General features: G+C 38.1%; 3 protein-coding genes across 5 annotated transcripts; 2 read left to right on the forward strand and 1 right to left on the reverse strand.

Annotated features, from left to right (window-relative positions):
• Positions 1–3,583: 3,583 nt before the first annotated feature.
• LOC142627415 (multifunctional methyltransferase subunit TRM112 homolog A-like) lies at positions 3,584–6,348 on the reverse strand. 3 transcript variants are annotated; one of them, XM_075801271.1, is made up of 3 exons: positions 6,187–6,348; positions 5,168–5,200; positions 3,584–4,183 (listed from the first exon to the last, which is right to left on the reverse strand). In XM_075801271.1, the coding sequence occupies exon 3, from the start codon at positions 4,141–4,143 to the stop codon at positions 3,772–3,774; it is 372 nt and encodes a 123-aa protein (XP_075657386.1). In that variant the 5' UTR covers positions 4,144–4,183; positions 5,168–5,200; positions 6,187–6,348; the 3' UTR covers positions 3,584–3,771. The 3 variants fall into 3 exon arrangements, with proteins under 3 accessions (XP_075657386.1, XP_075657388.1, XP_075657387.1); XM_075801273.1 differs by lacking the exon at positions 5,168–5,200 and having other exon boundaries at positions 3,584–4,216; positions 6,187–6,344; XM_075801272.1 differs by lacking the exon at positions 5,168–5,200 and having other exon boundaries at positions 3,584–4,237; positions 6,187–6,344.
• A 3,355-nt stretch (positions 6,349–9,703) lies between these two features.
• On the forward strand, positions 9,704–10,237 carry LOC142628603 (uncharacterized). Its single transcript, XM_075802665.1, has one exon. It carries the CDS (start codon positions 9,704–9,706, stop codon positions 10,235–10,237), a length of 534 nt encoding a protein of 177 aa, XP_075658780.1.
• Positions 10,238–14,791: 4,554 nt separating this feature from the next.
• LOC142628605 (uncharacterized) lies at positions 14,792–15,211 on the forward strand. The gene has a single exon (XM_075802666.1). It carries the CDS (start codon positions 14,792–14,794, stop codon positions 15,209–15,211), a length of 420 nt encoding a protein of 139 aa, XP_075658781.1.
• Positions 15,212–26,598: the final 11,387 nt, after the last annotated feature.

A 26,598-nucleotide genomic window follows, 5' to 3' on the forward strand; every position in this document is an offset into this window, starting at 1 on the left:
GAGAGGGGGGGGGGGTAAGCTGAGATGCTTAACCTTTGATAAAATGTTGCGGTTATGGGTAGAAATATTATAATAGATATTCAAATAATGCTTTGGTGGATGCATGTTAGGACTTGAACATGCAATGATGATTACAATTAATATTTATCATTTTAAAAGAAAACTTAGCATGACTTCATAAGACATTGCATATGTCAAAATTTTTTATGATTTGTATGAGTTTTTAATTTTAAAATATGCTATGATTCCTTTTTCGGCACCCAAAAAAAAAAAAAACAGAACTTAGCCCATGCGCATCTAGTTTTAGCCCTTTGCTTCTGCTGTTGTGCCCATGTCATAGCTAATAAATTGTTTCACACTTTGTGGTAGACTCGTGTTGTTAATGTGGTGAGACCTTGCAGGATATATGGATGTCGCACTTGAGTGAGAAAGGAAAAAAAAAAAATCTGGGACCTTGCAGGATAAGTAAACTTGATATATGGATGTCGCACTTGAGTTTAAAAAAAAAAAAAAAAATACTCGGACAGTTGGATGCAATTGTCATTGCACAAAATGGTAATTCAGTGCCTCTATAATTACATGTTTACTTTTACCTTGCTACAGTATCTTCACAGTATTTGAAGATTTTAATCTTTTATTGTACTTGTCTAAGGCTTGGAAAATACTGAATTTCTATGTGCACCATTTCTGTTCCAAGAAAATTAGAATTGAAACACATTAGAATTCTCAGTTGTCTATAGATATGTATAATAGAGTTGGCTTCTGCTATGGGCTATGGCAAGAAAAATATCTCATCTTCTAGCTCAGATCTCTCTTACCAGAGAATGGTCCAGCTAGAGGATACCACACCATTTGATTACTAATGTAGGATAATTCACGTCCAAAGGAAAGAAGAGCCATTAGTCAATTTTTTGTTTAGTCTGTTGCTAACTTGCTGTTACAAGACTGGTATTTGAATTCTCTATTTTATGTTTTATTTATTATTATGCTTATAAGCATTGTAAGAGGTCATGTGACTAAAACGTGACTTTTAATGAAAGGATTTAATCGTTATATAAAAGATGAAATACTATCAGTTTTTAAAGATTGTTGTAGTAAATTTTGTAATATTTCTAGCTTTTTTCTTTTTCTTTTTTTTTTTTAGAAAGTATTTCTAGCATTTTTCTAAACAAAATATAACACAGAATAACTCTCTTTTTCTTTGCAATAAAAATATCTTTCTTATTAAAAATACATTAATTTAGTGTTTGATATATCGTCAAAGAAAATGCCAAAATGACTACAAATTTTACGACAAAAGACTTGCAAATTGATGTGGCAAAAATATGATTAGTATTAATAGCAACATTTATGGCACTAATTCTCAAAAAGGTTGGGCTCTTGATGTGGAAGGATTACAGGCATATTGATCCTAGTTCCTGATTCACTCCCACATAATTGTCAAACTGTGAGTCTTATCAATAAATGATTTTAATGATTATATTATGCTTTGTATTTAGGAACCGAAGAAGGATTAAGTTTTCTATACGGCACCTCTTCCTCTTATAATAGCGCAGGCAATGTATAACTACATTGCTACAACAACAACAACCCAAATAAAACTAATACCTAACTCCCTATTAGGACTTGGATAATTAAAGCCCAAACTAGATATTTAAACCCACAAATAATTAAAGCCCAATAAAACAATCAAACCCCAAAGTCCCAAGGGGGAGATAGTACAACCCATGTCCAGAAATTATAAAATTGCAGAACTGCCCATGACACATTAAATTAAATTAAAATGAAATTGGCTTCTTTCAAAAGAATTTCAATTAACTTGAATGTGCTAAGACTGTCATTAAGTGTCACGGTCGGAGGCACCTATCATCGCATCAGAGTTTCAACCCCATAGTTTTGTTTAATACCTGGTTTTTAAATTCTTAGAGCATTTGATCAAGGAAAATTTTCAGATAAATCACAATTTTTATGTTTTTTTTTTGAAGTATAAACACTTGCTCCAAGATGGAATCTCTGAAAAATACTGTGGTCTTACATCCAAGACCTCTTGACCATGATTTTTGGCATAGATGACAACCCAGTTACTGCCTTGATTTTTCAGAGTTTCTGGTGAAAATGTGACCTGCAAAAGACCAAAGAAAAAAAAGACATTTTTTGGATGAAAAAATCTTATATGAGACGGGCGTATGCGCCTAATGTCTCACTAACATGTGGATCTTACACGTGTGAAACTCACATGTTAATGAAATATTAGACGCATGCGCTCATCTCATAAGATACCATCTCTTTTTTGACATGCATAAACCAGACATGATCTATTTTTTTATTTTATAATTCAGTCATTTTATTTAAACAAAAATAGAAATACAGCACTAGTCCTCGGACTAAGGGACAAACTCAAATTACAAATCATTACAAGAAGCTATAACAAGACAAAAGGCATTTAATCTTGTTTAACCCATTATGTGTCAATTCATAAAATCATCCATGTGTATTAAATCACACGTCTCTCTAAAGTATTTAACCAAGTTACATGACTTGTTAAATAAATCATGTGACTAAAAGTACCTATGGATGGTTATTTGAATTGCTACGTTGGTCGGAGGACTTTTCCTTCAAATCAGATTGTAGGTAAACTTTGTCTTATGATGAAATGCCTTGGCTGCCAACTTTAAAGCATCCAGATTGAAGAAATTGGGCCCTCTTAAATTTTTATATGTCATAGTACTTACTAGTTGTTTTATATGTCATAGTACTCACTAGTTGCATAAATTAACTTTAAAATCTGTTATGATAACTACTATAATAAAGAAACAGTTGATCCCCTTTTCCTATAAACAGCAGCAACAACAAAGTTTTAGTTCCACATTTTTGAGATCGTTTATGGATCCTTGATAGTTAAGTTAGGATTGATCATATGTATTCTTTTCCTCCATTTTTTTTTATCTAAAGTCATCCACTTTTCTTATAAGAATTTTAATATTTTTCAGGTCTGCTTACATATTGAACCAACGGAGTTTGCCTCCATGATTCAAGCCCTTTCTCAATTAACATGGTGGAAAGGATTCTGTCCTGCAAGGTGTGAAACGGATTGCAACTGGCATGCCTATTACTAATTCGGAAGAAACTGAGAAATATTACGAGGCCATGTGTGTGAAAATTAATTTAGATCCAGAAATGGAGGTTCCTTGTTCGGTATGCATTCCTGTGTTTATTGTACTATTGTTCTACCAAGTGATTATATCATACATTTTGTATATAGATACACAATTCATTAATCTGTCAAATAAAGTGATAAAATTGGGTGTTCATATACTCGCAAATGCAGCAGCTGTTTGACATTAGACCACCTGAATATATTGAATAGCCAGGATTCACTGGCAGACGTATCAAAGCTTTTTGATATCTCAAAAATTCAAGATTTCTCAAAACCCCATTGACAAAACCTGAATATAGGCCGGAATTTACCAGAAGACAGACAGACAATTGGTTTAGTTGTAGCCATTTTATTTTGGTTGGCAAAACAACCAGTAAGCTCAATAAAAAATAGAGAGAAAAACTCCAATTCATAATTAACAAACGCTTAAGAAACAAAACCCTGTTTTCTCATTCATCTACAATCAAAACAAAATTTCTCTTATCCAAATGCATACATAACATATTGCAAAAGAAGAGAATCCTAATTTTCACTGCCCCTAAATACAATTATACAAAGACAAAATACCACACACAAAAAAAACACCCTCAAAAGCGCATTAACTTAAATAAGATTCAGACTTCATCCTCATGAAGGAGCATGTTGGGAATACCCTTATTGACGGGGAATCGGCGACCAGTCTCAGGACAAACTAGTGCGCCCTCCTCAAGGTGGAGCTCAAGGAGGGCATGGTGGAACTTGTTTAAGAACTCTTCTGATGTGAGTATAGATGAATTATCGACCTCCTCAGGGAGCTCGGCATAGCCTATAGTTCTAGCAGCATCAACAAAGGCCTTCCACTCGATCTTGGGAAACATGTTGCGGAGGAAGTCGGCATTGAAATCCACCTGCTTCTCCAACACTTTCTCTACCTCTATTCGAAGTGGAAACCCGTTGCTAACTCCCTTTATGTTCGATGACAACATGTTGTGGGTTAGAAGCCTCATATCTCTCTCTCACGGTTTCTCTCTCTTAGCAGAGGAGGAGGAGAGTGACCAGGGGCGTAGCCAGGAATTTTTGCTTGAGGGGGCCAACGTAAAACTATCATTTTGATTTAACGAAAAACTCAAACTACAGTATATTTATAACACAAGCTTGTTGATAGAATTTTTTTGTCGGTGTAATTCTATAGCACTCAAAAATTAAAATACTAACAAGTTAATCAACCAATTAAGCATCTTAAGTTTTTTTTTTTCTTGAGTTTCTCCTATTTTTTTGAAAATCCATAAGTCTATAACATTCATAGGAATCAAATATAAGTATACAACAAAACTGAAGAAGAAGAAGAAGAAGAAGAAGAAGTTGGTATTTCTCAATATTTGCTTAGCTTTAAATAAGAAAACTCTTTGTCAAGGAAGTGGGAGAAACTAATGAAAATATGATTACGTGAGGGCATCCTATGGAAGAATTAATGTAGAGAAACTGAAGAGAGAGTGCCAAGCGATGAGGAGAGTCTTTTGTAGAATTGTAAAGTGAAAGGAGATATTGTAATAGTTTTGAGAAAGTGTAAAACTTAAATACAATGTCCTAAATGTAATACATTAGATTCTTCAATTAAATTCAAGCACATATTTAACATGTCCAATAAAATACAAACAATAATATTATTTTTAAGGACACTAAAATTCAATACATATGAGTCTAATCAAGTAATCTAAAGTACTACTCCTCAGTATTATCCTTTCACAAAAATTGAATAAGTAAAAACTAGAAAAATATGGACGTGGCTATCATGCTTTGGAGAAGAATGGGAAAGACAAGAGGAGTTAATTTTTACCATTGCACAGTTGGGATTTGGGGTGGGGAGAATTTTATGAGTGATGTGTTGGAGGGGGGGCCAATCTTTTAATCTTGTGGGGGCCAACTCTTAACTCAAAATGATTGTAGACTAATTTTACTTATATTTAGAGAGGTTTTAAAAAAATTTGGAGGGGCCATGGCCCCCCCAATGCATAAGGTGGCTCCGCCCCTGAGAGTGACTGCTATTTTCACCTATTCTGAATGCTGAAGTCACCGAAAGAACCCATTCAGCCCAAAGCAAAAAGTTAACTGCTATTTTTTAAAAATAAAAATAAAAAATAAAAAATCTAAGGCCAAATCATTCCAGTTTGTATCAAAATTATCAATTGAATATCATATTTTTTTTTCAATTTACCATTGAACGGTAGAGACTAATTCAACACAATATAAAAGATCATAGACTACACTGACTGGCCAACCTACATGCAATTTAAGTCTATAAAACTTACATGCAATTCAAGTCTGTCTATCCCTTAAAAAAAAAAAAAAAAAATCAAGTCTGTCTATTGAACTTTTGTATGCATGCTAGTTGGGGGAACAAGGAAAATCCCAACACAGCAGCTATCTCAACACAGACTGAGCAGACCAAAAAACATCCCAAATGAAACATGCAATTCAATTTTTTAGTTCAGGAAGCCTTATTTGCATATCACATAAGGAAATGAGTATGAAGTAAAGTCCTATAAAATATACTAGTAATGATTATCACACTCACCATACACACACTGCCACATGGACTGAACTCGTGTTTTTAAAATACACTATTTCAAAAGGAAGTGTGCAATTGAGGGTGTAATAAGATTTTCCGAACTATATAGAATTATATACGCCCAAATACTTTTCAATAATAAAATCAACCAAATGACTTAAAATTTTGTAATCAATTTTTTTATTTCAGAAAATTAAGAAATTTGTATTCAACCAAATAGAACACAAAGGCTAAATCTAAAAGCCAAAAACCAGCAGTCAGCAGAGTAAGCTCTTCTGAAATTCTCCTCGAACCCATCAACCATTTAACAAGAAAAAACTAATCCCATCAAATCCAAATGGTTTTACTCAACCCCATCTACCTGAAATTTTTAAATTTATAAAGTCTTTACTTACAAATTTTTAAATTTTGTAACCCAACATGCAAAAGGCCCAAATCTATAAAATAAATTCAGGGGGAAAGGGTAATGAAGAATGGTTACCTAAGATTTGGAGGCAGACAACGCAGCAAAGAACGGAGGAGCAGAGAGATGGCAATGTCGTGAAGCGTATTATAGGGCGTAGGGAAAGAATGAGGATTTTTTCTTTTTTTCTTTTTTTAGAGAGAGAAAAGAGAAGAGAATGTGTTCTGGTCATTAATTTTATTTTTTAGCAGAATTTTGGTCATAGCAGTTAAGCCTAAAGTTGAGGGTATTTTAGGTTTTTTGGATTAAGCAAGGGTGGTACTCTCTACTAATTAAATTTATGATGGGTTATTATGTACGTGAGAAGAAAAATCATCATATCACTTATTCTGAGAGTAAATAATTTGCCGTAAAAACATGTGAGTAGAGGCAGAGCTATGAGTGAGGGCCATGAATTTCAAAAATATTTGATATTATATATAAATATTTAACATTTTAACTATTAGCCTATAAAAAAGAGACTTGGCCTCCAAATATTTGAGCTAATCTAATTATGCTCTTAAAAAAATTATCTAATTGGTCCAGTGTTATCGAGAATGTTTTTTTTTTATATTTCTCATATTCATTTTTTATTGTAAATTGTGTTTTTGTGTCTGTTAAAATTTTGAATCATTCATGTCTTTGAATACTTTATTAGTTCAATCGAAAATTGTATACTCACTTTGGTTGATAATTTGGTAACTTATATTAAAAATGAAAATTTTAAGGATTCACTATGGAGGATACTAAGTTTTATGTGTGTATAGATATTTGTGTTTATGCATGTTTATAGAAGTTTGTATAAGCTAATAAATTAGTATCATAAGTTGGCCTCTAAATAAAAATTTCTGGCTATACCCTGTATGTGGGATGGCTGAGTTGGTTTCACTTTTTAACTCTGTTTAGTGTTTAGTATTACAATTTACAAAGATATGAAGATATTGGAAAAAGTTAACCAAGGGTATTTAATTATTGAAATTTCTTTAGAAATTTTTTATGGGAAGAGAAAAAACAAGTGATTTTTTTATTATAATTTTTTATATTTTCCATGAAAATAGCATCAAAACTTTTTTAAAATTGTCCATTAATAAATGTTTTAAGAACACCCAAAAATGTTTGGTCCTAATTTCATGCTTGATTTATTGGGATTTTCATATATTATTACTCTTTAATTTTTAGGAACATATATTATTACTCTTTTGGTTTTTTCTCATGAGTCATAGCGCTAATAGCAAAAAGAATGGTAGACGAGAAAATACTCCGAATTGGGGTTTTACACACTGTTCTACCATTTTGAGTTCTTAGCTTTTCTTAAACTATCCACTTGATCTATTTGAATTCTTATTGACGAGGATAATTGTATAAGCTACTAATACCTTAAGGTGGCTGACGGGAGTATCAAGCCCGTCAGCTCTGATCACCAAACCATTCCATTTTGACATCCGCGGCTCCGCCTCATATCTGACGGTGTTAGGCTGAAGGAAGAAAATCAGACGGAGTCAAAGCTGAAGGTCCTAAGCTGATGACCTTACCGGAGACATACGTAAGCTGACGACCTTAGGAAGTAAAAGCTGAAAGGGATAACCCAACCTTCATCCATAACCTGTTTTGTCCATCACGTACGTGCATATAAGGAAAGTTCTTGTGCTACACGTTTGGCCTCAGTCAATAAGATTCCTAAAAGGAAAAGGGCTCTAGATGATACGTATAATCCATAAACTACTCTCCTAGAAGGAAAGTACTTCCTCACTAAGTCACTTATTTCAGATCCATGCTACTATATATACCCCAAAACCCTCATAAACCACGGTAAGCATAATTCACTTCAGCTCTAGCACTTTAGGGTTGTAAAGAAGAAAAGAAGTTCTAACTTAACCTTCGGAGGGTTTTTGGCCGACACCACACCGGTGCCCTTAGTTGGTCTTGTCTGTTGTTGTGCAGGTGTTGTTTCGAGTAAGGTGAGGACCACGTGACAACTGGTGGATTTTAACTCATCATCAGTTGGCGCCGTCTGTGGGAACGCTCAACATCAGCACTCGAGAGTAATCAGCCTTTACTCTACCCCTAAGACAAAAGTTGCATGGTACTCACTCGATCGATGGCAACAACTAACAATCAAGGCAACGAACTGCACACCTGCGCCTTGGAAAGGCAAGTTTAAACACTTACGGCGGCGGTTGAGCGCATGACCAAATAGAATCATGATCTAGAGGAGCAATTACGACAAAGGAATACGCACCTTAGCACACTAGAGGAAGACCAAGAAGGTGCAAGTGCGGATGGGAGAAATTCGGAAGGGCCGAAAGGTAGCAATGCTCCGAGTAGACCAGAACGGCAAGACACTAACCGGCCATCCATCTTAGACACCCTACCACCACACGTAGCAGCTGAGATGCAGGAGATGAGGGAGCGGATGGATGTGATGATGAACGCCCTCAAAGGTCAAATCTCCAGCGACTTGGATGACCTAGTCCAGAGAACTGATTCACCTTTCACAGTGCTCGTAAGTTCATGTCCCTTTCCCCCAAAATTTCGCATGCCTCAGGTGGAGAATTACGACGGATCCAAGGACATATTGGATCACTTGAAATCCTTCAAGACCCTAATGCTTCTTCAGGGTGTGCCGAATGAGATCACGTGTAGGGCTTTTCCCACCACGTTGAAAGGTCCTGCGAGGAACTGGTACAGTAGGCTAACGCCTAATTCTATCGACACCTTCAAGGAATTAGGCGCGCAATTCGTATCACACTTTATCGGGAGTTACCAGCATAAGAAGTCTACCGCGTGTCTAATGAACATTAGACAACGAAAAGATAAGACTTTAAGATCATACATAGCTCGCTTTAACAAGGAGGCCCTCTCAATAGACGAGGCGGATGACAAGATACTTGTAGCAGCATTCACAAACGGGCTGCGGAAGGGTAAGTTCCTGTTATCTCTGTATAAGAACGACCCAAAGACTATGTCCGAAGTATTTTACAGGGCGACCAAGTACATGAACGCGGAAGATGCGTTACTAGCTAGAGAAGAAAAGCCTAGAAAAAGGGGAAAACAGGAAGACGCACACTCGGATAAGGGGCAAAAGAAGGCTAGAACTGAAGAACGACGGGATGATCGACGCCATAGACCACCTGTAGGGAGATACACAAGCTTCACTCCCCTAAACGCTCCTATCGACCAGGTACTAATGCAGATTAAAGATGAAGAAACTTTGACCTTTCTTGGCAAGCTGAAAGGAGATCCCAACAGGAGACCAAGGGATAAATACTGTCGTTTTCATCAAGATCATGGCCATGACACCGCTGATTGCTACGACTTGAAGCAGCAAATAGAAGCTCTTATTAGACGAGGAAGGCTACAGAGGTTCGTCAACAAGGAGAGGGCAGACCCGCCACAAAATCAAGCCCCTCGACGAGACAATGATCGCCCCAGGCAACCCATAGGAGATATAAGGATGATTATAGGGGGCACCATGACCGCCGGGTCATCCAAGAAAGCCCGAAAGACATACCTCAGAACGGTTCAGAACATCTAGATGACAAGTTCAGCACCCAAAATGTCGCGGATTGACAATCCCCCCATCGGATTCTTAGAAGAAGACGCACGGCGTCTTCACCATCCCCATGACGACACGCTGGTCGTCACCATACAGGCAGGAGACTATAACATACACCGAGTCCTCGTCAACAATGGTCGTTCAGCAGACATCCTCTACTACCCCGCTTTCCAACAGATGGGAATTGAAAGGGAACGACTAGTTCCGACTAACACCCCGCTCGTCGGCTTTGGAAGAGCGAGGGTATTTCCACTTGGCGTCGTCACTTTGGCAGTAACCATTGGAGACTACCCACAGCAGATCACTAGGAATGTAGCATTCCTTGTAGTCGATTGCTTGTCAGCCTACAATGCCATCATAGGACGTCCAACCCTCAACTCATGGAAAGCTGTAACATCGACATACCATTTGATGATAAAATTTCCTACTGATTATGGAATTGGAGAATTGAGAGGAGATCAAGTGCCAGACAACTTTTTGGGTGAGAAAACACTTGGAAAACAGTTAAAACACAAAACTAAAAATAGGGACTAAACAAAACCTCAGAGCCTTCTTTCTTTTCCCTTTTTTTCAGTCAGGAATTTTTTTATTTAAAAAAAAAAAACTGCAGATAAGAGGCTAATTAGCAAAACTAAGATCAAATGAAACCTAAAATGGGACTATGGTAACTGTACTGTACATGATCTAAACTTACCCGTTAATTCAGATCACCATAGACTCAAATTTTGGTTGTCTTTTCTTTTCTTTTTTCTTTTTTTGAATCAAGTCTTGGTTGCCTTGTTTAACAGAACTAGACCAAATGAAACTAGAATAGGACTATAGTAACTGTACTGTCATCATAGCTAAACGATTAATTTGGTCCAAACTAGACCCAAATCTTTGTTGTTCTTCACCAAACTTCCACGTTGCAAAATGTAGAATATCTGGTCAAGCTCAATTCTAAAAACAAATGCTTTCTTTGACTGACATGATCATCAGAGTTAAATCCAATACATTTGTTAAATTAAAAGAATGGGCATTAATGCTTGTCCTTTAAGCAATGAGGCTGATGTTCTAAAAGAAAATTTAATTGAATCATTTCAAATCTATGTGGATATTGATGGCTGTTGTTTTGCCTTTTATCACCAAAGTATGGTTCTTTTGTAATGAGAGTAGTAAAATCACTCCAACTTTGTCCATGTTTTATTGTTTTAAATTTTTAATAACTTTTTTTAGATGGGTTTAGACAATGTTGTTAATTTAAGATGATCTAAGAAGATTAATACGAGCATTTTCTAGAGAGAAAGATTTTTGAAAAAGAGAGTGAAGTAGAGAAAGAGAGAATTCACAGTTCAACCAAAACTTAAATCTGAAATTCTTACATTACTATCTATCTTACCATCTATTACAATATTTATAAATTTGTAAAAACATTTTCTATTTCTAAAACATTTTATATTATTTATTTTCAGTGGTTAAAGCATTTGCAGGCAAACCATGAAATATCCTAGAGGCAAGTACATATACTAAAATCTATAACTTTGTCATCTATTGATGTTTGAATTGCTTCCCTAATCACCGTGAAAAAACAATGAGTGAAAAAACAATGAGATATGTGTATGGTAACAAATCTACAAAATAAATAATACCCCATTTGAAATGTGTGATTAAAATAATGAGATAAACTTTTGAAATCAACCAAGTGTTGAACAATCATATTGTAAATATAATTAGAAAGAAATTAAAAGTAATATGAAATTTAATTAATCTGGAAGCATGAGAATCATGAATCAATGCAAAATTCACGTCTCCAAACCCCAAATAGCTCAACATTGCTAACTTGTTTGTGACACAGCAAAAAGTAAAACCCAACCTTTTAAAACAAAACTCCAATGATGATAAGAATCTCTTATAATTCCATTCCGTGGTAGTTTCAAAATTTTTGTAATATTGACACAAAAAAGAAAAACACCGTAATCTATAATGTTTTACAATTTAAAGAAATGTTGTAAGCTACAATTTTTTCTTTTTCTTTTTTCGAATTTTTCTTTTTGTTTAATATATTGTTACAAAAGAAGCCTGATCCTTTTAATTACATGCGATCTCAGTTATCAAATTATAATTTTTCCATCCACCAAACAGCAACTACTATTTAGACATAAATCAAACCAATTTGTTTCAAATTGTGCATGATATAAAAGTTGAGGATTAAAATAATATCAAAATAATTTTTCCAAACATCCCATCCCAAAAGCCAGTATAATTGGATATTGTAGATCTCCTTTGACTCGCTGCCATGCTCTTTGTAGATGGCTCGGAACTGTTTGCCAAGTCCATCGATGCTGCCTACAGCTTGGTGGTCTGGACATGATCGAGTGCACTTCAATAGTAAACCAATTCGTGGAAAAAATGGATTGGCAATATTTTTGGTTAAGGTAAAGGGGGAAATGGGGAGTGGAGAAAGAGAATATTATAAGAGAAAAGGCTAATGAGTTAGGTGAAAATGTAGAAATTCACGGAGCATGAATTTATCATGTTGTCAGTAAAAACTTGGTTTTCACAACTCTTGAGTCATGAGTTTGGACATGTCAGTGAAAACTTTGAATTATATTCACAATGTACTACAGATTTGGTGAGGTGTTGATCCAGCCTGTACAGATTTGATGGACCGTGTTGGTTGTTGAGGGGATGGCAGGGGAGTATAGCACCCGTAATAAATTATAAATTGTTTCAGAAGTTTAAATTATTAATAAATTGTAAATTTAATTATTTAATTACAATTCTAACTTAATAAACTTTCAATTGTTTTAAAAGTTTAAGTTATTAGTAAATGGTAAATTTAATTATTTAATTATAATTCTAACTAAATAAATTGTCAATTATTTCAAAAGTTAAAATTATTAAAAAATGATAAATTTAATTATTTAACCATAACCAATGTATAGTCATGTGCATATGCACAGGAACAATTAAAAACAATCACAATTATATATATTCTTTTTAAAAGAATTTCAAATTATACATAGTATTAGCTTTTTTTTTATAAAATTTATACATTCTAAAATATGTAATGGTTCTCATTATATATATGTGTGTGTGTGTGTGTGTTTAGAATTTACTTGCCTCAAATATTAAAAAAAAAATAACACATGACGAAAGATTGAACTCTAATTTAGAATCTAATTAGATTTGGACTTTTCAATTTTTACACTTAATAATTCATTTGGAACAAATTTAAAAATTAAATAGGACACATGTCTCATAAGTTTTTGAATTTTTGTTCTAAGTGAGTTGTTCTATCAAGATTCACGAAACCATTCTTAGGGGGAAAAATCAATAAAATATATGATAGTAACAACAATAGGAAAATTCAAATAAAATTTCGGATTAAATTGTAACAATCTGAATAAAAAGTTCTAGTTGAAAGACAAGGTGGAGTGATCCACTCTAAGAAGGTGACCAAACTTGCTTAAATATAGAATAATAAATCTCTCTTTAGAAAATTTACATTGTTCATAACCTTAACCTTCATTAGAAATTTTAAAAACATGGTGACTCACATCTGCCATCCAGACATCTACAGCCAGGTCCTCTCCAATTCGCTTGAGATTCCATTGATCATTAAGTTCCTTTGCAACCTGCAAAAAGTATCGTCCATCGATCCACAGCAATGCTTTCTTCATTGTTATAAGTGCCAAACCTGAACAAAAAGCCAAATATAAGGGTTGTGAATTTTAGGCATAATGTGCATCTAATCACATATTAGCAATTTATAAAAATGTAAAGATGAAAACTTTGTAAGTGAATAGTAAACTAAACTCAGTGCCAGAACCAAGAAGAAAGCACTTTAATCCGAAACTCAGTGTAAATGTAAAGATGCAAACTTTGTAAGCAATTTATAACAAAGATGCAAACTCTGGCTGAAGAGGATAAAATTAAAATAGTCGGTCTTGTTTTCTAGAACCTGCCATGAGCGACGGTACTGGGTAGTGGATGATCAAAGGGAAGGAAGAAACATGACGAAACATGTCCAAGGTGAACAGACTCTTTATGGCAGACGGATGAGAAAACAGACAAATACAAAGTGGACGATGGCAAAGGCACATGACATCCACATGGTTTAATTGGTCTTCAAGAAATTTCAAATGGAAATGTCTTGTGCTCCACGATTAACCATAATCAACTAAATCTCTATATGGAAAGATCTCGTAAAATACGTGTATTAATGAGGATCTTCCCTACAAGGAAACATTTTCCTCGCCAAGAAACCAAAGTTGATTGTATACTACTATAAAAACCCAAAACCCTCAGAAATCAAGGTACACATAATTTACCCCAGTTCTGACACTTTAGAGTTGTGAAAGTTCTCTAACTTAACCTTCAAAGGATATTTGGCCGGTACCACACTAGTACTCTCTATAAGGTCTTCTTCTTCTTATTTATGCAGGTCTTGTCTAGAGCGTGCAATGATCGTGTAGCTTACTGACAATTTTCAGCATCATCAGTTGGCGTCGTTTGTGGGAAAGTTGTAAGCCATACTACCGCTTCTCCGACAAAAAATTGCACGGTACTTACTCGCTCGATGGCGACCACTAACAAAACCAAGGAGATGAACCACGTACCACCGCCCTCGAGAGACAGCTTCAAACTCTTACCGTGACTGTTGAACGCCTTAACAAGAAAAACCATGACCTAGAAGAACAATTACGCCAAAGGGACACCAAGCCCCGAAATCAAGAAGAAAAGCAGGAGGGTGACAGCCTTCAGCACACCAACGGTAGGCAAAATAGAGAAGGGCCAGAAGGCAACAACTCCGTGAGTAGACCAACTGCCATAGATGTCGCCCTACCGCACCTAGTCATAGAGATGCAGATGATAAAAGCACAGATGGATTTGATGATGAATGCCCTCAGAGGACGGGTATCAAGCGATCTCGACGAGATGGTACATCAGACGGACTCGCCCTTCACTACACTTATCACTTCATTCCCCCTTCCACCATAGTTCTGTATGCCATAAATAGAAGCCTACAATGGGTCAAGGGATCCTTTGGACCACCTGGAGTCATTCAAGGCCCTTATGCACCTGCAAGGTGTAGCGAACGAGATCATGTGTCGAGCCTTTCCCATTACATTGACAGGCCCCGTAAGAGAATGGTTCAGTAGGTTGACACCAAATTCCATCAGAACCTTCAAAGAGTTGAGCGTCCAGTTTGCCTCGCACTTTATCGGGGGGCATAAGTATAAGAAATCCACCGTATGCCTAATGAAAATCAAGCAACGGGAGGATGAGACGCTGAAGTCTTACATCACCCGCTTTAACAAAGAGGCCCTCTTAATTGATGAAGCTAACGACAAGATACTTGTGGCTGCATTCACCAATGGATTACGAAAGGGGAAGTTTTTGTTCTCCTTATACAAAAACAACCCGAAAACCATGTTGGATGTACTTTACAAGGCTACTAAGTACATGAATGTGGAAGACATGTTGCTTGCCCGAGAAGAAAAGCCCAGGAAGAGAGAAATATAAGAAGAAGCACAGTAGGATAAGGGATGGCAGGCAACAAGGATGAGAGACAGACGAGAGAATAGGTGCTCCAAACCCCCCACTGGAAGGTTTGCGATTTTCACCCCACTAAATGCCCCAATTGATCAAATCTTGATGCAAATCAAGGACGAAGGATCCTTGACATTTCCTGGTAAGCTAAAAGGAGACCCCAGCAAGAGGTTTAAAGACAAGTACTACCGCTTTCACCGAGATCACGGTCACGATACATCCAACTACTACGACTTGAAGCAGCAGATACAAGGAAAGGATGGATCAACCATAAGAGCAAGGCGCCCGGAGAGAAAACAAGCGTCCCAGACCACCCCTTAGGAGACATAAGGATGATTGTAGGGGGCACCACAACTTCCTATTCAACCAAAAAGGCACGCAAGACCTATCTCAGGATGGTTCAGAACGTTTAACTGACGGGTTTAGTCCTAAAGATGGCGCACATCGATAACCCTGCAATTGGGTTCATAGAGGAAGATGCTCAACATCTCCAACACCCACACGACGATGCGTTTGTAGTGAGCATACGGGTTGGGGACTACAACACCCACCTGGTCTTGGTGGACAACGGGAGCTCTGCTGATATACTCTACTACCCAACCTTCTAGCAGATGAGGATTAAGAGAGAACGGTTAGTTCCAACTAACGCACCACTTATTGGATTTGAAGGAACAAGAGTGTACCCACTTGGTGTGGTCACTTTACCTGTAACAGTCGGTGATTACCCTCAACAGATCACCAAAGATGTCACATTCCTAGTTGTAGATTGTTCATCCGCTTACAATGCCATCTTGGTCCGTCCTACCCTTAATTTGTGGAAGGCCATAACCTCCACTTACCACCTGATGATCAAGTTCCCCACCGAATACGGAATGGGAGAGGTACAAAGGGATCAAGTAGTAGCACGTGAGTGCTACATCGCCATGCTGGAGATAGATGACCATTTACAGACCATATGCATAGAAGAACAGCAGACAGTGGTAGAACCAATGGAAGGATTGGAAGAGGCACTCATTGATGACTCTAAGCCCGAGCGAACGATAAGAATTGGTACTCTTGCTAGCTTGCCAGTCCATTAGGCACTCACAGCATTTCTAAGGGAGAACTAGGACGTCTTCGCCTAGAGCCATGAAGACATGCCCAGAATCGATCCTTCAGTCATAGTCCACAAATCGAATGTATCGCCCTCATTTTCTCACATCTGCTAAAAGAAACGGGTGTTCGCGCAGGAGTGGGACAAGGCCATAGCGAAAGAGGTTCGCTAGTTACAAGAAGCAGAATTCATACGAGAAGTTTACTACCCCGACTGGTTGGCCAACGTGGTGATGGTCAAAAAGGCCAATGGAAAGTAGAAGATGTGCGTAGACTTCACAGACTTGAATAGGACATGTCCTAAGGACAGCTATCCATTTCTGTGGATTGACATCTTGGTGGATTCTCCTAATTTTTTTGTGCAAATGGTCAAAAAGTTTTTTTACTATTATTATCTAAATTATGCTCTCGACTGTGAACTATTGACTCTTGACTCTTGTCTATATAGTCAAGGAACAAAATGTGTGGTTCGCCTAGGATGATGAATGTTAACAAATTTGTTTTTTTTTTTAATTATAAATATAATAGACTTGAACTAATGGTGTTTGCTTTTATAATGATTGTATTTTATCATTAAGCCAAAACACTAATTAAGTTTTGGTGTAGGCGGGGTTTAAACTCGAGTTTTTTTCAACGATAAGAAACTTTTGTAGTTTTTTTTTTGAGATAAAAGTAAGTAATTTTATGAGCTAAATCCAATTGGAAAACAATATCCAAATCACTAGTTTGAGATTCAACCCCATACATCTATATCTGTAGATAAAATTGCTCTTCTAGTTAAGGTGTGAGCTAATCTGTTTCCTTCCCTTCAAACATGCTAGAACTTGCAATAGTAAAGAGTAGCGCCTAAACTTTGACTCTCATCTATCACGTGACCAAACAAAGTGTTACATCTTCTCGGATCAGTCAAGGCTTTGATCACCCATGAGCAGTCTCCCTCTATTTCCACATTGAACAAGCTCAGCTCCTTGGCAAACACTACTGCACATCTTGCCGCCAAAGCCTCTACCAACGCCACGGACTGAACCAATGGGATCTTTTGACTCAAAGCAGCGATAATATTTCCAATGTGATCTTGAAAGACAACTCCAATACCTACACAACCTAAAGCATCAAAAAATGCAGCATCAAAGTTACCCTTATAATTCTACTTCGTTGGAGGAGTTCGGCGAACACCAGTAGGCCAAGGTACACCCCGAGTAGGCTGTTTCTTCACATCAAGACACTCCAAGACTAGATTTTTAGCATGATTCCCCAGTTCATGAAGCTGCCAAGTCCGTTAGTTCTCGCTGAGCCTGTTCCAGCGCTACCATAAGCACCAAGCTATGGTGAAGAAAAGTGCAACCTGATAAGCTGAGCCCCTATGCATCACCTCCTCCACCAAATCCTTAAACTCCCTATATTGTTTCTAATACAAAGGAGCAAAACTCGAGTATGACTTCCAAACAAACTGTGCATGATCGCACAACCAGAGGCTATGTAGTAGAGTTTCTTGATGACACAAATTGTATGTCTCATCTATCGGAATATGTTAAGCTCTTACATTTTGTTTTGTTGGAAGTGAATCTTTCACTACACGCCAAAGGAAATGTCTGATTTTATTGGGAGTCTAAATCTTCCAAATACTCTTCCATAAGGTTCACTGCTCTGTTGGTGTGGAAGAGCATGGTGCAATGCTTGCCTCTGCTGAAGCTAACAAGCGATACACACTCCTAACACTATAGCTTCCATCCATAGTCAAAGGCCATACCAGCAAATCCTCATCCCACGCCTCACTCACCTGAATTTTACTCACCATATCTATAATACCCCCACATACTTTTATTTGAGGTTATTATTAAATTTTATTTTAAATATAATTGATGGGTCATAGGTATTCTTTTTATTAGTAACTGCAGCCCGCTACCCCACTAAGCCCACATCTCTAATACGAACTACAGGGTAGAGGAAGAGATAGCCAGGGTTTTCATAGAAAGGGTTTTATCAAAGAGGGTAAGAGGTTTTTCATTGGAGTTTAAAACACATACAAGTGAAGAGGCAATCAGATTGCTCAAGGTATGATTTCTCACCGTTAAAAACAAAGAATTAAGGAGTTAGAATTTTATCATAGAAAACTTTAGTGATGTGTAGATTGTTGAATTGATAATTTCTTAGATTACGATTTTAAACTGCTTCAATAATGCTAGAATCCTAGGTTGCCACTATTCGGACCCTAGAACAAAAGCCGAAATTGTTAAATCCATGTATAAGGCTAGCGTCACTCTAAGGTCTATTGGAACTTTTGGATTATGATTTGCTGGAGAATTTGCACCTGGCCCCACACATGTTTCACTAGCTAGCTCTCATTTTGTCAAAGTCCTACTTTCTCTTTTTGATAGCCTTGATAGTCTATGCCTAGGTGTTGACTATTTCCCTAACACAATGAACCATTAGGGTGCAACACGTCTACAATTCTTTCAAAGGATAAGGGCAAACTTGTTTCTTTTATCCAAATTCTAATTTCAACTCAAAATGCTTAGATATTAAATGTAGTAGGGTCAATGATATTAAGTTCATGAACAAGTCATATTAGTTTTGGCCCACGGTTTTCATTGGGATTTTATATTAAATCCTAGGTTTGCCCATAGTGTGTATTTTAGAACAAAGTTACGGTTATAGAGCCTAATTCATGTTTAAGGTTTTACTTTTGTTTAGGACATATATTAAATCCTAAAGTATTGGCTGCTGACACTGAGTTTTGATAAATTCAAGGAAACATATTCTTAGGTAGAGATGCTTTGCATTAGTGTTATCTTTTAGTTCAGAAAAGTATAATTTTAGTGAGTCAAATTGTATAATTCAATAAGATTTATATTTTGTGGAGGAAATTAAGTAATTTCTATGATTGAATATAGGTCTTATTTAAGAGTGTTTTGAGGCTTTTTGGAGGTTGTTTCGGCTGGACTTTCAGAGTGATTCAAGTGTTGTAAGTAATTATGCATAATATGCACAAACTTTGTTCTTTAGGTTCTTAGCAGTTAAGATTTTCAAAAGTTATATTTTTTTTAAGCTTAAATTTTTAAAAGTTTATCAAAAAGCATTTTTACATAATTGGAAGAGAACTTTGACTCTTTTTTAAAATAATGTTTTAAAGAGAAATTTTGAATTTTAAATAACGTTTTGAATGTCCAAATCTCATTTAAAAGATGATTTTAAATTAAACTATTTTTCGAAAATAATTGAGTTTCAGAGTAAGTTTTCTAAAAATGTTCTTGTTTTTTAAATTTGAAACCCAGTGATTTCAAAGTCATATTTCTATTCTCTAAATGGTATTTAAAACGTTTCTTTTAGCAAATAGAAGTTTCAGATTTACTCAAGAATTGTAATACATTTATATAAACTCCCCAGTTTCTTATTCATTCCCTAAGAGAGTTAAGCATCCTTTGATTCGGTTTCAATTCAATATTGTGATAATTGATATGTCTCTATATCTGAAACAATTTTTAATATTAAGTGATGAGAAATGAAGAAAAATTAAAGTACTCCAGACCGTCCATGGTCATCCACACCAGCAGTCATCTAGAAGAAAGCACCAGGACAAGGCTAACATCCATGGTCGTCCATAGACAAAAACAGACCCGCAGCACTCGTCCTAGGAAAGCTATCAACCCCGTCCTGAAGGGGTTCATCCACAAGAAGACCCCTAGACGAGCCCTTTACACTTGGGAATTCTTGAGTACATGTCACCACTCTGTAACATACACATAACTTCCGGTGACCGTTATATGAGAAAATATAACTCCTAAACGGTTGTGAAACTTATCCTTGAACCCTCGCACCTCCTCAAATCCAGGGGAGGTTACAAGCCCAATAACTATTCCTAGGACACTATATAAATACTCATTCAGACCAGAAAAAGGTACGCTTGATATTTCCCAAAAAGTTGGAACTCCAAAAATATAGAAAGAAGACTAACTTTGCCATCGGAGGGTTTTTGGTCGGCAATCCCGGTCACCTTTGATCGCTTTTCTTTCTTTTCCAGGCCATCGAAGGAGCAAGCCCTCCTGTCAAGTTCGAAGCATCCAGCCTTCTGATTTTCTTCGCATCATCAATTGGCGCCGTCTGTGGGAATTATTCACTGTTCTTTTTGTTCGACTATCTGTTTTTGTTGTCAACGATTAGCCTTTCCCAGACAAAAGGATGAATGGTTCGAACAAGATCAAAGGCTACTAGCCCAGGCCACCAGGAGAGTAGGGATGCTTCTAGTAATCCCCTTCGCGATCGCAGATCAGCGCTTGTCATGCAACCGCCTTCTATTCAACATATACAATCCTTGGCTACCGCTATGGCAGAATTGACCCGTCAGAATCAGGAGTTGAATAGGGAGATCAACCTTAGGAGGCAGCACCAAGATGGGCACACGAAATGACGAGCCTAGAGTCAGGAAGGTGGAGGAGAAAATGTTGAGTCCGAAAATCAAACAAGGGGTACCGCTTCAAGAAGAGTGTCACACTTGGAAAGAGAGATGGACCAGATGAAAAAAGCCATGGATGAGATGAGGGAGAACATGAGGCGGGCGAACCCAGTGGATGATTTAGTTCACCGAACGGACTCCCCTTTCATGGCTTCCATCAACAGTCATCCCCTACCTTCGAAATTCAAAATGCCTTCTTTGAATTCGTATGATGGAAATCGTGACCCATGTGATCACATTGCTACTTTCAAGACGACAATGCACCTTCAGGGGGTCCCGAACGAGATTATGTGCAGAGCTTTCCCTACCATACTTAAGGGACCAACGTGGGTGTGATTCAGCAAAATACCCCCAAACTCAGTGGGATCGTTTGAAGAGTTGAGTAAGTTATTTGTCAATAATTTCATTGGAGGACAACGCCACAAGCGTTCCTCTTCTAGTTTGCTGACTATAAAGTAAGGGGAAAATGAGAGTTTGCGGTCCTTCATTACCCAGTTTAATAGGGAAGCCTTGACAGTAGACGAAATGGATAATAAGTTATTATTGGCCGCTTTCCACAATGGGGTCAATTCTGACTTATTCATCCATAAGCTCTACGAGCAAGAACCATAGACTATGGCCGAACTCGTCCATTTGGCCCAGAATTTCATAAATGCTGAGGACGCTATCATAGCCAAGAAGAGAAAGAGAGCAGAGCGCTCGGAAGCGAGCCACCAGCATTACTCAGATCAGGGACCTCGTCCAAAGAAGGCTTGGGTAGACAAGGGAAAAGACAAGGATGGTAAGAAGACAAGTTCCTTAGCGAGAAATCAGCAATACACACCCCTGACTATGCCACTAGAGCAAGTTCTTATACAGATCAAGGATGATCCGTCCTTGAAGTGGCCAAATAAGATGAAAGGAGACCCTAACAAGCGCAATAGGAGCAAGTATTACCGCTTTCATAAAGACCACGGGCATGACACGGACGAGTGCTTTGATTTGAAGCAGCAGATAGAGAATCTCATTAGACAAGGAAAGCTAAGGAACTTCCTTGGATGAGACCAAAGAGATGAGAAACTGAAAGCTAAGGTGGAAGAGTTATCACGACCCCCACTAGGAGAGATAAGAGTAATTATCGGAGGAAACTCGACAGCGTAGTCATCCAAGTCGAGGAAGACATACCTGAAGGTGGTGCAGAACATCCAGCTGTTTGGACGACCTCCTAAGACAAGGGAAGTAGATGAGCAAGCCATTACGTTCACAGATGAAGACGCAGGATGACTTCACCACCCACACAATGACGCGATAGTCATCACCCTGCTCATTGCTGACTACATGACTAGGAGGGTGTTGATAGACAATGGCAGTTCTGCAGACATTTTGTATTACCCCACCTTCGAACAAATAAGGCTAGGACGAGATCAGCTTCGACCAGTAAACTCACCATTGGTGGGATTCGGAGGAATGAAGGTGCAACCAGTGGGCACCATCACATTACCAATGGTCGTTGGAACATATCCACAGCAGATAACCAATGAGGTAAATTTTCTTGTTGTTGATTGTGCATCGTCATATAATGCAATTATTGGAAGACCAACTCTGAATAGTTGGAAGGCGGTAACCTCTACCTACCACTTGTCCATCAAATTTCCAACCGAGCACGGAGTGGGCCAAGTACAAGAAGATCAATTGGCCGTCAGAGAGTGCTACTTAGCCATGCTGGCGATGGACGAGCATATACAGGCAATGAGTATAGATGGGAAAAGGATCGCAGCAGAACTCACTAAGGTGTTAGAAGACGTCCCTTTGGACGAGAACCAGCCTGAGAAGTTCACTAGAATTGGGGTGAGCATGGAGGAAGAGGCAAAGCATGCTTTGGTCCAGTTTTTGAAGAAAAGCCTTGATGTCTTTGCATCGAGTCATGAAGACATGCCTGGTATTGATCCAAGTGTTATTACTCACAGCTTGAACGTTTGTCCCTATTCAAAACCAGTGCGTCAGAAGAAAAGGGATTTTGCTCCTAAGTGAGACAATGTCATCAAGGAAGAAGTCCAGAAGTTGGTTACCGCGGAGTTCATCCAAGAAGTTTATTATCCAGATTGGTTGGAGAACGTAGTCATGGTGAAGAAAGCTAACGGCAAGTGGCGAATGTGCGTAGACTTTACTGACTTAAACAAAGCTTGCCCCAAGGATAGTTACCCATTGCCACGCATTGACCAGCTAGTGGACTCGACGGCAGGTCACAGGGTGCTGAGCTTCATGGACGCCTTCTCAGGCTACAACTAGCTAAAGATGGATGAAGCGGATCAAGAAAAGACTTCATTCATTACAAGCCAAGGGTTGTATTGCTACAAAGTAATGCCCTTTAGTTTGAAGAACGCAGGGGCGACTTAACAAAGACTAGTTAACCACATGTTTCGACCTTAAATCGGGCGAAATGTGGAGGTTTATGTAGATGATATGCTGGTAAAAAGCCTGGACGAGGGAAATCATCTAGACGACCTTCAAAAGACTTTTAATATACTTCCGCGGTATAACATGAAATTAAATCCAAGCAAGTGTGCTTTCGGAGTTTTGTCGAGGAAGATTTGGGGTTCATGGTTTCGCACAGAGGAATTGAAGCAAATCCAGACAAAATCCAGGCGATACTGAATATGGAACCACCGAAAAATATCAAGGAAGTCCAGTCTCTTACCAAACGAGTTGCCGCCCATAACAAGTTTGTGTCAAAAGCTACTGACAAGTGTTTACCATTCTTTAAAGTCCTCAGGAAGGCATTTGAGTGGATAGACGAGTGTCAAAAGGCCTTCCAAGACTTGAAGACATATCTCATGACAGCACCATTGCTGAGTCTATCTATACTTGGAGAAGAGCTGTATTTGCACTTGGCGGTGTCCCTATACGCAATAAGCTCAGCGTTGGTCAGAGAAGAAGGGAGAATCCAGAAACTAGTTTATTACACAAGCCGTGCGATGAGAGGAGTAGAAGGACGATACCCGATGATGGAGAAGCTAGCTTTTGCCTTGATTACAGCTTCCAGGAAGCTGAGGCATTATTTCCAAGCTCATATTATCAACATCCTAACATATCATCCCATAAAGAAGGCAATGAACAAGTTGGAAGCCTCTGGACGATTAATACAGTGGGCTGTGGAACTTAGCGAGTTTGACATCAAATACCTTCCAAGGAGTGTGATAAAGGCACAGGCATTAGCAAATTTCATCGCAGAGTTCACCCCCAACCAGGATGAGCTGGACAAAGATGAAGGAGTTGAAAGGTGGGTTATTAATGTAGATGGATCGTCCACACTATATGCAAGAGGGATCGGAGTCATACTAAAGTCCCTAGAGGGTGACAAGCTGGAGTACGCGGCCCGTCTACAATATCAAACCACCAACAACGAGGCTGAGTACGAAGCTCTACTCAAAGCACTATAGTCAAAGGAGATTCTCAGCTAGTCATCAACCAAGTAAATGGAATGTGTGATACCAAGGAAGATCGGATGAAGAAATACCTCAGCAAAGTGAAACGACTTGCACGAAAGTTTTCAGCAGTAAATTTTGTTCAACTCTCTAGGGAGGAAAATATGGAAGCAGATGCGTTGGCGAAAGCAGCTTCGGCAGGAGGAGTTATAGACGAGTATAACAACGTCCAATATATGCAAAGTATAGTCTTTCCAAACATACAACAGATAGGAGGGGGAGAAAATTGGATGAGTCCAATAGTAATCTATTTTAAAGATGGAAGGCTTCTAGAAGACAAGGACGAAGCTAGGAACTTGAGGGTCAGGGCAGCCAAATACGTCCTCATAAACGAAGTCCTGTACAAGTGAGGTTTTTCCCAACCTTACCTAAAGTGCTTGGCTCCGGACTAGTCAAACTATATTTTGAGGGAAGTTCATGAAGGAGCATGTGGAAATCATTCAAGAGCGAGATCACTAGTCCATAAGGTCGTTCGTGCAGGTCACTATTGGCCTACAATACAGGCAGATGTTAAGGCCTATGTCAAGGTATGTGATCAATGTCAGCGCTATAACAATGTCACTAGATAGCCGTTAGAGTACCAAACCCCAATGATGGCCCCATGGCCCTTTGCACAGTAGGGACTAGATATCCTAGGTCCCTTCCCCATGGGAACCAGACAAATGAAGTTTTTGGTAGTAGGGATCGATTACTTTACCAAGTGGGTAGAGGCCGAACCTCTTGTAACAATCACTCAGCAAAATGTTACAAATTTTGTATGGAAGAATATTCTATGTAGGTTCGGAGTACCCAGGGTACTAGTATCGGATAACAGATATCAATTTGACAACGCACCCTTCAGGAACTTTTGTAAACATTTTGGAATCAAGAATCACTATTCCTCACCCTCCCATCCACAGGCGAATGGACAAGCAGAAGTAGCAAACCGATCCCTGCTGAAAATCATCAAGACTTGGCTTGAGAGGGTAAAAGGGATATGGCCAAATGAGTTACCAGGTATTCTTTGGGCCTACAGGACGACTGTACGAACTCCGACAGAAGAGACCCCCTTCAAGCTAACCTATGGAAGTGAAGCTGTCATACCGGCAGAAGTTCATATGGCTAATCATCGAGTGATGAAGTATCAGGAGAGAGAGAATGGGGAAAAACTTTGTCTTGACCTCGATTTTATTGACGAGGTAAGAATGGAACGGAGCAAAGGACAGCAAGATACAAGAATCTTATGGCTAGGCAGCATGATGCCATGGTGAAACCTAGACGATTTAGTGTTGGGGACCTTGTTCTCAAAAAAGTCTCCTTAGTAACTAGGAACCCGGCTCATGGAAAATTAGGGCCCAATTGGGAAGGACCCTACAGGGTAATCAACTGCAAGAGGTAGGGGTCATACTACCTAGAGACCATGGACGGATGAAAGTTAGAGCACCCTTGGAACATGGAACACCTAAGGAGGTACTATCAGTGATGAACTTGGACGAAATAATCCAGGGACGAGGTTGATACTATGGACAACTACAGCCACGATCTATGTGTTTACTTATACCTACTATTGTGTTCTTATTACTACTATAGTGTGTACTAAGAATAAAAAGTGCACTAATTCTTAAACTTTTGCACCGTCTACAGACCAGTTTGTAAAAGACAAGGTTATGTATTTTCTTAAGTGTTTTAATAAGGCACCAACTTCTAAGCATGCCATATTTGTGGACAATGTTCATGCAATAATATGGTTTGGATTTCTAATATACTTAATCTAGTTTCCATAATGATACCCACAAGGGGGCAAAAGCCTAAGATGAATGAAAGTCTCTAGACGCAGGGATGTAATGTTCATAAGCTTTCCTCAAAATGAGGATAAAAAAAGCTAAGGCATATTCGTCTAAGCTTTCCTTAAAATAAGGATAAAGCAAAAAGAAAAAGCTAAGACATACTCGTCTAAGAAGTAGATAAACAAGAAAAAGGCATACGTTAAAGCATAAAGTTCCAAAAACAAGCATAAAGTTCCAAAAATGAGCATCTAGCCAAGACGCCTCAATGTCTTAGGACGAGTAAAACATTATAAGCCTCTTGCGAGGAGACGAATGATAATTGCCCAAAGGACGAGGTAAAAGACTGGCAAAGTCATCATTGTCTTCCTAAGACGAGTTACACTAGTAAAGATTTGACTAGCTAACAAAGACGTCCATGCTTAGGTGGGTTGTCCATAAGAAAATCACATGGACGACCATTCAACACTTAGAACACACTGTTTAAAAGCCAATGACATAAATGGTGAAAATAGTGGATAAACTCGTCCATACAATAAATAATGAATAAAAGTAAATATTCATTAGTCTAAAGAGGGTAGACGACCA

This window comes from Castanea sativa, chromosome 3 (assembly GCF_040712315.1).
Source record: "Castanea sativa cultivar Marrone di Chiusa Pesio chromosome 3, ASM4071231v1".
Classification (NCBI taxonomy): Eukaryota; Viridiplantae; Streptophyta; class Magnoliopsida; order Fagales; family Fagaceae; genus Castanea; species Castanea sativa.

Coding starts and splice junctions, on each gene's coding strand:
- LOC142627415 (XM_075801271.1), bottom strand. CDS start 4,143: ATGAGGCTTCTAACCCACAACATGTTGTCATCGAACATAAAGGGAGTT.
- LOC142628603 (XM_075802665.1), top strand. CDS start 9,704: ATGTCGCGGATTGACAATCCCCCCATCGGATTCTTAGAAGAAGACGCA.
- LOC142628605 (XM_075802666.1), top strand. CDS start 14,792: ATGTGTCGAGCCTTTCCCATTACATTGACAGGCCCCGTAAGAGAATGG.